Source organism: Mus pahari, chromosome 1 (assembly GCF_900095145.1).
Source record: "Mus pahari chromosome 1, PAHARI_EIJ_v1.1, whole genome shotgun sequence".
NCBI classification, from domain to species: domain Eukaryota; kingdom Metazoa; phylum Chordata; class Mammalia; order Rodentia; family Muridae; genus Mus; species Mus pahari.
In genome coordinates, this window is record NC_034590.1 from 14,126,988 (window position 1) to 14,138,601 (window position 11,614).

Sequence of the window (11,614 nt, forward strand, 5' to 3'; positions counted from 1 at the left end):
ATAGATGGCTAATATCCAATATATACAAAGAACTCAAGAAGCTGGATTCCAGAAAATCAAATAACCCCATTAAAAAATGGGTTACAGAGCTAAACAAAGAATTNTCAACTGAGGAATACCGAAGGGCTGAGAAGCACCTGAAAAANAATGTTCAACATCCTTAATCATCAGCAAAATGCAAATCAAACAACCCTGAGATTCTACCTCACAGCAATCAGAATGGTGAAGATAAAAAATTCAGGTGATGTTTTTTCTGGGATTAGAAACTATGTGAACTTCAGTGTTGCTGGGAAAACTTTAAAGGGCAGACTCTACATGAGAGCTTTGTTACACACACAGTAACAGTGATAATGACAACAACCAGCACATTCTAGCTCTGTACTTAGTAACAGTAACAGTGATAATGACAACAACCAGCACATTTGAGCATCTGTACTTAGGATTGTGTAGTCTTTATTCCAACTTCTTGTTTCTTTAAATGTTCTAGAGCTGCACAGCATCACACATACACCAGTGGTCTGAGCAAATAGTGAAACTTATAAAAATAATGTAGAACAGATGTGTTTGCCCTTGGAAACAGTATTTGAAATCATAATAAACTCCTAAGATTTTATCACACACAAAAAAATTCAGGTGACAGCAGATGCTGGCGAGGTTGTGGAGATAGGGGAACACTCCTCTATTGCTGGTGGGATTGCAAGCTTGTGCAACCACTCTGGAAAGCAGTCTGGCATTTCCTCAGAAAATTGGACATAGTACTACCAGAAGATCCAGCAATACCACTCCTGGGCATATACCCAGAAGATGTTCCAACTGGTAATAAGGACACATGCTCCACTATGTTCATAGCAGCCTTATTTATAATAGCCAGAAACTAGACAGAACCAAGATGTCCCTCGACAGAGGGATGGATACAGAAAATATGGTACTTTTACACAATGGAGTATTACTCAGCTATCGAAAGCAATGAATTTATAAAAATTTTTAGGCAAATGGATGGATCTGGAGGATATTATCCTGTGTAAGGTAACTTAATCACAAAAGAACACACATGATATGCATTCACCGATAAGTGGATATTAGCCCCAAAATTTAGAATACCCAAGGTACAATTTACAAAACACATGAAACTCAAGAAGAAGGGAGACCAAAGTGTGGATACTTCATTCCTCCTTACAGTGGGGAACAAAATACCATGGAAGAAGTTACAGAGACAAAGTTCAGAGCTGAGATGGGAGGAAAGACCATGCAGAGACTGCCCCACCTGGGGATCCATCCCATAAACAACCACTAAACCCAGACACTATTGCATAGGTCAGAAAGATTTTGCTAACAGGATTCTGATATAGCTGTCTCTTGTGAGGCTATGCCAGTGCCTGGCAAATACAGAAGTGGATGCTCTCAGTCATCTACTGGATGGTACACAGGGCCCCCAATGAAGGAGCTAGCAGAAGTATCCAAGGAGCTAAAGGGGTCTGCAACCCTATAGGAGGAACAACAATATGAACTAACCAGTACCCCACAGAGCTTGTGTCTCTTGTTGCATATGTAGCCAAGGATCAACTGGTAGGCCATCAATGGGAGGAAAAGCCCTTGGTCTTGGGAAGATTATATGCCATAGTACAGGGAAATGCCAGGGCCACGAAGCGGGAGTGGGTCGGTTGGGGAGCAGGGCAGGGGGAGGTTATAGGGGACTTTCAGGATAGCATTTGAAATGTAAATGAAGAAAATATCTAATAAAAATATATTTTTAAAAAAATGAAGAGAAAATGGCAAATAACCTTGACTGCATTGGTACAGGATATAATTTCTTAAAGAGAGCACCAGTGGCTCAGGCTCTAAGACTAACTGTTGATAAATGTGACCTCATTAACCTGCTGAGCTTCTCTAAGGTGTGTATACTCTTTTTTTTCTTTTTCCATTTTTTAAATTAAGTATATTCCATCGCATAATCAGTGTATCCTCTTAATAGGACAAATTGGCCACCTACAGATTGAAAAAGGATCTTCAACAACCCACCATCTGACACAGGGTTAATATCCAAACTTAATAAAGAACTGAAGAAGATAGACATGGACAACCCATATAACTCAATTAAAACATGGGTTACAAAGCTAAACAGAGAAATATCAACAAAGGAATAAAGAATGGGCAAGAAGCACTTAAAGAAGTGCTCAAACACCTTAATCATCAGGGAAGGGCAAATCCAACCAGCTCTATGACCAGGAGTGGGTAATGGACAACATACTAAGTAAATAGGTAGATAGATAGACAGATGAATAAATAAATAAATAAATAAATAAATAAATAAATAAATAAATAAAATTTGGCATTTTATTAGACATTTTCTTTATCTCCCTTTCAAATTTATCCCCTTCCTCATTTCCCCTCTGAAAACCCTCCTACCCCATCCTGCCTCCCCCTGCTCACTAACCTACCCACACTTGCTTCCATGTCCTGGCATTTCCCTACACTGGGGAATCAAGCCTTCACAAGGCCAATGGCCTCTCCTCTCACTGATGTCCCATAAGACCATCCTCTGTTACATATGCGGCTGAAGCCTTGAGTCCCTCCTTGTGTACACTTTGGTTGGTGGTTTAGTCCCTGGGAGTTCTGGGGGTACTGGTTCTATCTTACACCCATAAGACTGGCTAAGATCAAATTTGATATTATAAGCCCTTTGAAACCTGCTTGTTTCCAATGAAAGACAGAAAGGAAGTGGATCTGGATGGAACAGGTGGAGAGGCCTTGGGAAAACAGAAGGAGGGGAAAGCGTAATCAAGATATATTATGGGAGGAAAAACATTTTTTCATATTTTTGTATTTTTATTGTTTATTTATTTACTTTTCAAATGTTATCAACTCTTACTATTTTCCCGTGTGCAAGCCCCCTATCCCCTCCCACTTCCCCCTGCTTCTATAGGGATGCTTCCCCACCCACCAACCGACTCATGCTTCACTGCCTTAGCATTCCCATATGCTGGAGCATGGAGCCTCCATGGGACCAAGAACCTCCCCTCCACTGATGGCAGATTAGGCAATCTTCTGCAACATGTGCAGCTGGAGTCATGAGTCCCTCCATGTACTCTTTGGTTCATGGTTTAATCCTTGGGAGCTCTGGGTGGTCTGGTTGGTTGATATTTTTCTTCTTCCTATAGAGTTGCAAACCCCATCAGCTCCTTCAGTCCTTCCCCTAACTCCTCCACTGAGGTCCCCATGCTCAGTCCGAAGGTTGATTGTTTGCATCTGCACCTGTGTTGCTCAGGTTCTGGCAGAGCCTCTCTGGGAACAGCTATATCAGGTTCCTGTCAGCAAGTGCTTCTTGGCATCAGCAATAATGTCTGGGTTTGGTATTTGCAGATGGGATGGATCCCTAGTTGCAACAATCTCTGGATGGCATTTTCTTCAGTCTCTGTTCCACTCTTTGTCCCTGTATTTTCCCTTAAAGAGGAGCCATTCTCAGTTAATATTTTTGAGATGCTCCCATTCCTCAACTGGGAGCCACGTGAAACCTCTGGATATGATATCTACAGGTTCTCTCACCCCTTTGCTGGGCAGTTCACCCCCATTGGGTTCTGAGACCCTCTTGCTTTCCTGGAATCTTGGACTTTTAGTGGCCACTCCCAGTTCCACGATTTCCTCACTCTCAGTATTTATTCCTTGTCTTCAGTCTGGAGGTTCCTCAAAAAAAATTGTACATAGTACAAGACCCAGCTATACCACTCCTGGACATAACCCAAGAAATGCTCCAACATATAACAAGGACACATGCTCCACTATTTTCATAGCAGCCTTATTTATAATATTCAGAATCTGGAAACAATCCAGATATCCCTCAACAGAGTAATGGATAGAGAAAATGTGATATATTTACACAATGGAGTACTACTCAGCTATTAAAAACAAGGACTTTATTAAATTCACAGGCAAAAAGATGAACTAGAAAATATCATCCTGAATGTAGTAACCCAGAAACAAAAAACAACAACAACAAAAAAATCACACATGGTATGTACTCACTGATACATGGGTAAGAGGAGAAAAGCTCAGAATACCCAGGATACAACTCACAGATCATATGAAGCTCAAGAAGAAGGAAGATCCAATTGTAGATGCTGAATTCCTACTTAGAAGGGGAGACAATATAATCACGTGAGGTAGCAGGTGGGAGGAACCTGGGAGGGAGAGAGGGGGAGAGAAAATGGGGGCAGGATCAGGTGAGAAAAAAAATATATTTTCAGTAAAAGAAAAAATATATGTTCATTTAACTAGATGTGAATCAGTCCAGAATTCTTATAAAATGAGAAAAGAAGCAAACATGGCTTGAATGCTTTCCAACAATATTTTTTTTCTGGTCCATAATTGCTGGAGTTGTAACAGTCTATGGAGAAATACAATGAGAGTCAGCTGTAACACTAACTCACTGAACACAAAATAGCATTGGTCATATCCATTGTACTATTATGTTAGGGAAAAAAACTCTGTTTAAAACAAACAAAAAATTAGTGATAGCACATGCTGGCAAGTATGTGGAGCAAGGGGAACATTTCTTCATTACTGGTGGGAATGAAAACTTGGACAACCAATTTGGACATCAATTTTGTGGTTTCTCAGAAAACTAGGAACAGTTCTCCCTCAAGATGCAGCCATACCATCCCTGAGCATATACTAAAAATATGCTCAAACATCCCACAAAGACACTTTCCCAACTATGAACATAATAGAAAACAGAAACAAACCCAACATCCCTTTTGAAGAAAGGATAAAGAAAATGTGGTGCATCTACACAATAAAATACTATTCAGCTGTTAAAAACCTGAAGTTTGCAAACAAATAGATGGAACTTGAGAATATCATCCAGAATGAGGTAACCCAGTCCCAAAAGGACACATATGGTATGTCTTAACTTATAATTGGATAATAGCTATAAAATGCTGGTACCATGTTATCCTCCACAGACCCAAAGAAGTGAAACAATAAAAAAGGTTCAAGACAGGAAGCCTGAATCTCACATAGAGAGGAAAAAAATAGTCATAAGAGGCAGATGAAGGGGGGAAACTAGAAAGAAGTTGGAGTGGGGAGTCTAATGAGTAGTTCAGGATCAGGAGTAGGGGAAGGACAGAAAAGATGGCTAGATGGCTATGAACCCAAATGGAGTGATTGAAACAATAACCCACACACAAAATGTTCAACCCAAAATTATCCTGTCTACAAGAAATGCAGGGATAGGGTATGGAACAGAAACTAAGAGAATTGCCAATCAACAACCAGCCCAAATTGAGACACATATCATGGACAACCACCAATACATAACATTATTATGCTTGCAGACAGGAGCAAGCTGTCCTCTGAGAGGCTTCACACAGCAGCTGACTCAGACAGATAAAGATACTCACAACCAAACAAAGAATGGAGGTTGGGTAATCTTGTGGAAGAATAGGAGGAAGGATTGAGACCTTACAAGAAAACCAATGGTATCAACTAACCTGGATCCTTTCGGCTCTCAATAGTCTGAACCACCAACCAAAGCATATGCATGGGCTGGACCTAGGCCTCCCCATACATAGGTGGCAGATGTGCAGCTTGGTTTTCATTTCAGTCCTGAACAATTAGAATGGTGGCTATCCCAGAAAGTTTTGTCTGTGTGTGGAATATGTTCTTCTAGCTGGGCAGCCTTTTCTAGCTTCAGTGGGAATGGGATCACATATCCTCACAGAGACTTGAAGTGCCAGTGTGGGGGAATACCCAGGTGGACTCCACCTGTTCAGTGGAGAAGTGGATGGGGGATGGGGAAAGATTATTTGAAGGTATGATCCAGAGGGGGCAGTAAGCAGGATGTAAGTTGAACAATATAAAAAGGAAAATGTAAATTAAAAAATATTTTACTTTTCTTCCCAACTGTAATGAAAATTAACAGTGACAAGAAAAAGAAATTCTAGCAAATTAAAAGGGGATGTTTATAAATTGTTAATGGTATTGATTGGGGAGGAATCCACTTATAGGGGATTAGACTTAGGAATTTATTTCTTTCCTTTTCTCTCCTCTGATTTTCTTTCTTTCTTATTTAACAAGAGGAAATGGGGGAAAGAAGGGATGAGATGGAAAAGAGTGTATAGGAAAAATATAGGAATAATAGTTTTAAAGGGTAGATTATTGAATCTACACTTAAAATGTAGAGCTACTACAAGACAGAAATCCGACATTGGTATTGATCTTTGTATATTGATACAAAATTGAGGTTATACTTTACTACACTATACTAGGTATATATGTTTTTAACTTTTATTTGAGTTACCTATTTATATATTACATATGTAACTCAAATAAAACTTTATTATAGTAAATAATATAGTATATTAGCTATGTACTTCCTAAAAATGTAATGTAATGTTCTAGTCCTTTTGAAAGCTGGTATTAGAAATTGTTAAGAATAAATAAGAATTGCAAGTTTTAGTCAGGCAATCATACTCATGAATATGTTAGATATTAGTCTGGCTAAATAAAGTAAGATGTTTTCAAGCTTATTCATATAGTGAATAGCAAGAACAATTGACAATTCAGATATACTATAGGTGTACAGATGATCTTCACAAACCTTGGAGATTCACAGAATATGGCATTTAAAGTAGTTTTATAACTAAGAGATAATTTTTGACATTGAGACAAGTATGTTCCTAACACACCCTCATTCCTATTCAAAGAAGATGATAAGTATCAAGGAATCTCCATATGGAGTTTCCCAAAGTGTGGCAAGCTGCCACTAAGCAGAAAACTGCCTATGCTTCAAGTGCAGACAAAATGATGCCCAAAACGGACAAGAAGATGAAGGAAATTCGACTGTCCTAAAAGGACAAGCAGAAGCAGGAAGTCAATTGCTGAGCTTTCCCAAGACAAGTTAAGCAGGACTTCATAATTCCTGCTCCACAAACGATCTGATATGTATACTGGGCCAGAAGGCTGAAGATGAATGCTCAAACTTTATACAGACAGTTTGGAGTTCAGGCAGCCACGTATGTCTGTCATTTTATAGTTTTGGAAGCTGCTTGCTCTGTACATCCTGTATACTCTGGTAATATTTATTCCTTCTCAAGTCTCTGGTGGGAATGTAAAATAGTTATAGTCTCACATACAAATTTAACTTGTTTACCATTTACATAGATGTTTTAGTTTAGTAATGCAAGCTATGATAGAAAATAATCTAAACACAAAACTATTAGCTGAGGATTAGATAGATAATAGAATGCATTATTCAAAATTGCCAGCTGTATATGGACTACACATTATAATGTAAATCTTACTTGATGGCTTTCATAATTGTTATTATTGTATATAGATTATTATTGTAAGATAAAGATCCTTTTATTGAGCCAGAAAAGATGACCATTTTGTTATTCAAATGTTGATTTTTATGTTCTCATATTTTGTTTCAATTTAGACATGCCACTCTAATGCTTGTGTCAAGAATATCTTCTCAAAAGTTTCTACAATAATTGGTCTTTATTTTCTGCCTTGTCAATAAAAGCTGATCAACCAATGACTGGGTAGGAGAAAGAACAGGGTGGGATTTCTCCCAGACAGGGAAGGGGGAAAGATAGAAAAATAAGGGAGATTCAGCTATAAAGGAGGAGAGGAGACATTATGAGAAAATATACCTGAAGCCCCAAGGGCCAGACCAATACTAAACTGCAAGTGTCTCAGGGATTTTGGCTGGGAGTTAGCCAGATTAATTTAGAGGATTAAAACAGGTCAATGACTGTCGAAGTATTTCAGTAAAGTTTGACTAAATATATATTGTTCTCTCTGTGTCATTACTGGAGAGTTAGGATAAATAAACAAAGTTTACAAGTTAATTGCCTGAATATATTTATAATACTATTAATTGTTACAAGGGGGTAATATGGAAATCTCCTGCAGTAGAAACATTCTACTTATATGAAGGTGAACATAATAATGTCTACCAATAAGGAAGGAGACAGAAATCCAACTGGCCATCTATTGTCAACAAAGGATTAGTCCAGTAATAGGACTACTTTTTATGAATTTGAGTCACTAGCTACAAAAATGCAGGGTAATGCCCCAAACAGGCTTTGTTTAGACAATATGTTGTTCTGCCAAACGTGTCAACAAGGCCCCACTGGTGAAGCCAAGACAAAAATAACTCATTGAATATGGAGAGGTCAGAATAATTATACATAGAACCTTCACCCCCAGATTTCACCGTCTGTGACTGAGAAAGTTACTGTGTAGGCCAACAAAAAAATGAGCACAAGAAACCACCCAACTCTAAAAAAGTTGATTTAAAGGAAGTTCTGCCTAAAAATTATGCTAGGGGAATGGTGGTACAGACCTTGAAAGAGTAACTGACTTATGATTTGAGTCAAGGACCACTCCATGAGATGAAACCCATTCCTTGAGTGCTTGAGCAACAAACAAACAAACAAACAGAAATTAAACATCTAAGAGGTTTTTATTAAAACCAAATTACTTGAGTGAAGAAATGATGCTTATTTTTATTTTCACACATAATCGTAGATCAGTGACATATTCAGACATCAATAGATACACACATTTATCTAGACATGAGAGAGAGAGAGAGAGAGAGAGAGAGAGAGAGAGAGAGAGAGAGAGAGAGAGAGAGGTGGAGAGGGATGGAAAGAGGAAATAGAGGGAGAAAGTGAAAAGAGGGGGGAGAGGGGACAGGGCAGAGGAAGATTCCTTGGGAGGACATCTCTAAGTTATCAATGTCTTTCTCTTAGAGCTTAGGGAAAACCCATAGAAGATGTAGCAGAAGAAGTAGGCAAGATAGAGAGGACAGAAGAAAGCAGGAAAACAAGTCTTTCTACAACAACTAAGCAACAAATGTACGAACACACAGAAGTAAAGCAGGAGTCACAGACCCTACACAGGTCTATGCTGGGCATCTTCATATAGACAGTACCTTTCAGTTTAGTACTTTTATGGGACATTTTTTTTCCATGTAAACAAGAGAGTCTCCATTTCTTATGCCCTCTCATGGAGCTTTTAATTTTCTGTTGTCTTATATCCTCCAACTTTGATACGCTTGGTATTGTTTTATTCTATTTTTTTATTTTTTTCAATTTTTTATTAGGTATTTACTTCATATACATTTCAAATGCTATCCCGAAAGTCCCCTCTACCCTCCCCACCCCTGCTCCCCTACCCACCAACTCCCACTTCTTGGCCCTTGTGTTACCCTGTACTGGGGCATATAAAGTTTGCAAGACCAAGGGGCCTCACTTCCCAATGATGGCTGACTAGGCCATGTTCTGCTACATATGCAGCTAGAGACACGAGATCTGGGGGTACTGGTTAGTTTGTATTGTAGTTCCACCTATAGGGGTGTGTGTGTGTGTGTGTGTGTGTGTGTGTGTGTGTGTGTGTGTGTTTCTGTCTGTGTCTCTGTCTCTCTGTTAAGTGGCATTTTGTTTGCTTGGCTATTTGCTGTTCAAAGGGCACAGCATGGCAGGTGAACCTCATAATTTGGTTTTCTTCTAAAATGATTTCATGATTATAGCAGGATTTNTCTNTCATGGACTAAGTGTGTGAATCACCAGAATTGTATGNATANATTGTCAATGACGTATTCCTTACAGTGTTATCACTATCATGCTTTGTGTTGAACACATGTCTGTGGTATTTTAGGATACATTGACCTATGATGATGTGCATATAGACTTCACTCTGGAAGAATGGTCCTTGCTGGATTCATTTCAGAAGAGACTTTACAAAGATGTGATGCTGGACACCTACAGGAACCTCATAGCTATAGGTAAACCTGAATTTTCCTCTGAGCTTTAAAGTAAGGGGGGGGGCTATAGCTGTTTCTTGATTATTGATGCTCTTCTGTCATCTTGAATGGGAATAAGGAAGAAAGGGTGAACAAAGCAGGCATGTTCTTAAGTTTCACTGTAGATAATGGCTTACTGAGTAATTTCCAATATATCATGCATTTTCTGATACTACATTTTAGGATATAAGTGGGAAGATCATCATATTGAAGAACATTGTCAAAGTGGTAGAAGACATGGAAGGTAATTTTTTGTGTGTGAAACCTGATTCAAATGTGCTTTTGAAGAAAATTTGCTATGTTTAGTGAGAGGGGACGTTTATGAGAGTTAAGAATGTTGTTGTAGAGAAACCTTAGTCCCTATCCTACACTTCATGTCTATGAGGAACAAAAAGTCAAGCTGTGTGAATACAAGGTCAAACCCCTTTATTTGTTATTTTTTAATAGGTATATCATAAGTCATAATGGATACAGGCCATACGACCATAGAGATATTGAAAGAAGCAGAGTATCTTTCTTTTGTAGAATTATTTGATGATATATGGTAGTCTCGACTTTGAAGACTTTCAGAATGTGATACAAGTTTGTAATCACTTAGTTTTTCAGCTTCAATTGGAATACAACCACAAACATATATTGNAGAAAATTGGTATGAGCATTAGGAATATGGAAATTCTGTTTGTCCTTCACTTTTCCAATATTGTATGACTCACAGTGTAAGAAAATGTATGAATGTAGAGTGGTAAATCTGTGAATTCTTGCAGTTTTCTTCTTCAAATATCTGACAAACTTAATGTAGAAAAAGTCTAGTATAAATGTGAGCCATGTAATAAATGCCCTAACCATCTCAGGTATCTCTAATGATGCAAAACAAGCCACAATGAAGGGGAACACCAAGACTATGAACAATGTGATAATACCTTAAGATCTGATTTTCCTTTGCAATTAGACCAAATTATAAAATTAATTTGTACACATAAAAAAGACTCATCAGTGTAATGAGTGTGATCAAACTTTTCAATGTTCCAATTATCATTGCAGGCACAACAGAAGTCATGCAGGAGAGAAACACTGTGAATATACACAGTATGATAAAGTCTTCACATATCATAGTCATCTTCACAAGCATGAACAAATTCAAACTCAAGAGAAAGCCTCTGAAGGCTCTCAACCTATTGAAGCCATTGCATGTCATAGTAGTCTTCAAATACATAAAAGAACACATACTGGAGAGAAACCCTACACATGCAATCAATGTGATAAAGGCTTTGCACAAAGCAGTAGTCTCCAAATGCATAAAAGAACACATACTGGAGAGAAACCCTATGAATGTGATCAATGTGGTAAAAACTTTGCAAAAAACAGTCATCTCCGAAAACATAAAGTAATACGTACTGGAGAGAAACCCTACAAATGTAATCAATGTAATAAAGCCTTTTCACAACAGAGTCATCTCCAAAGACATGAAAGAATACATACTGGAGAGAAACCTTATAAATGTAATCAGTGTGATAAATCATTTGCATCTCACCGTTATCTTCAAAGTCATGAAAGAATTCATACTGGAGAGAAACCTTACAAATGTAATCAATGTGGTAAAGCCTTTGCACACCAATCTTCTTTGGTCTTTCATAAAAGAACACATACAGGAGAGAAACCTTATGAATGTAATCACTGTGGTAAACCCTTTGCACAGTACAGTTCTTTCAAGTACCATAAAAAGAATCACACTGGGCTGGGCATTGGTGGTGCATGCCTTTAATCCCAGCACTTGGGAGGCAGAGACAGGTGGATTTCTGAGTTCGA

At 38.3% G+C, this 11,614-nt stretch overlaps 1 protein-coding gene across 1 annotated transcript in view; it reads left to right on the plus strand.

The window, feature by feature from the left end:
- LOC110333729 (zinc finger protein 120-like) overlaps window positions 1-11,614 on the plus strand; it is a 24,144-nt gene that overhangs the window by 10,972 nt on the left and 1,558 nt on the right. Inside the window, 3 exon segments of the mRNA XM_029539226.1 lie at window positions 9,664-9,790; window positions 9,992-10,052; window positions 10,850-11,553. Of these exon segments, the coding sequence (XP_029395086.1) occupies window positions 9,757-9,790; window positions 9,992-10,052; window positions 10,850-11,553 (799 nt within the window). The 5' untranslated portion in view covers window positions 9,664-9,756.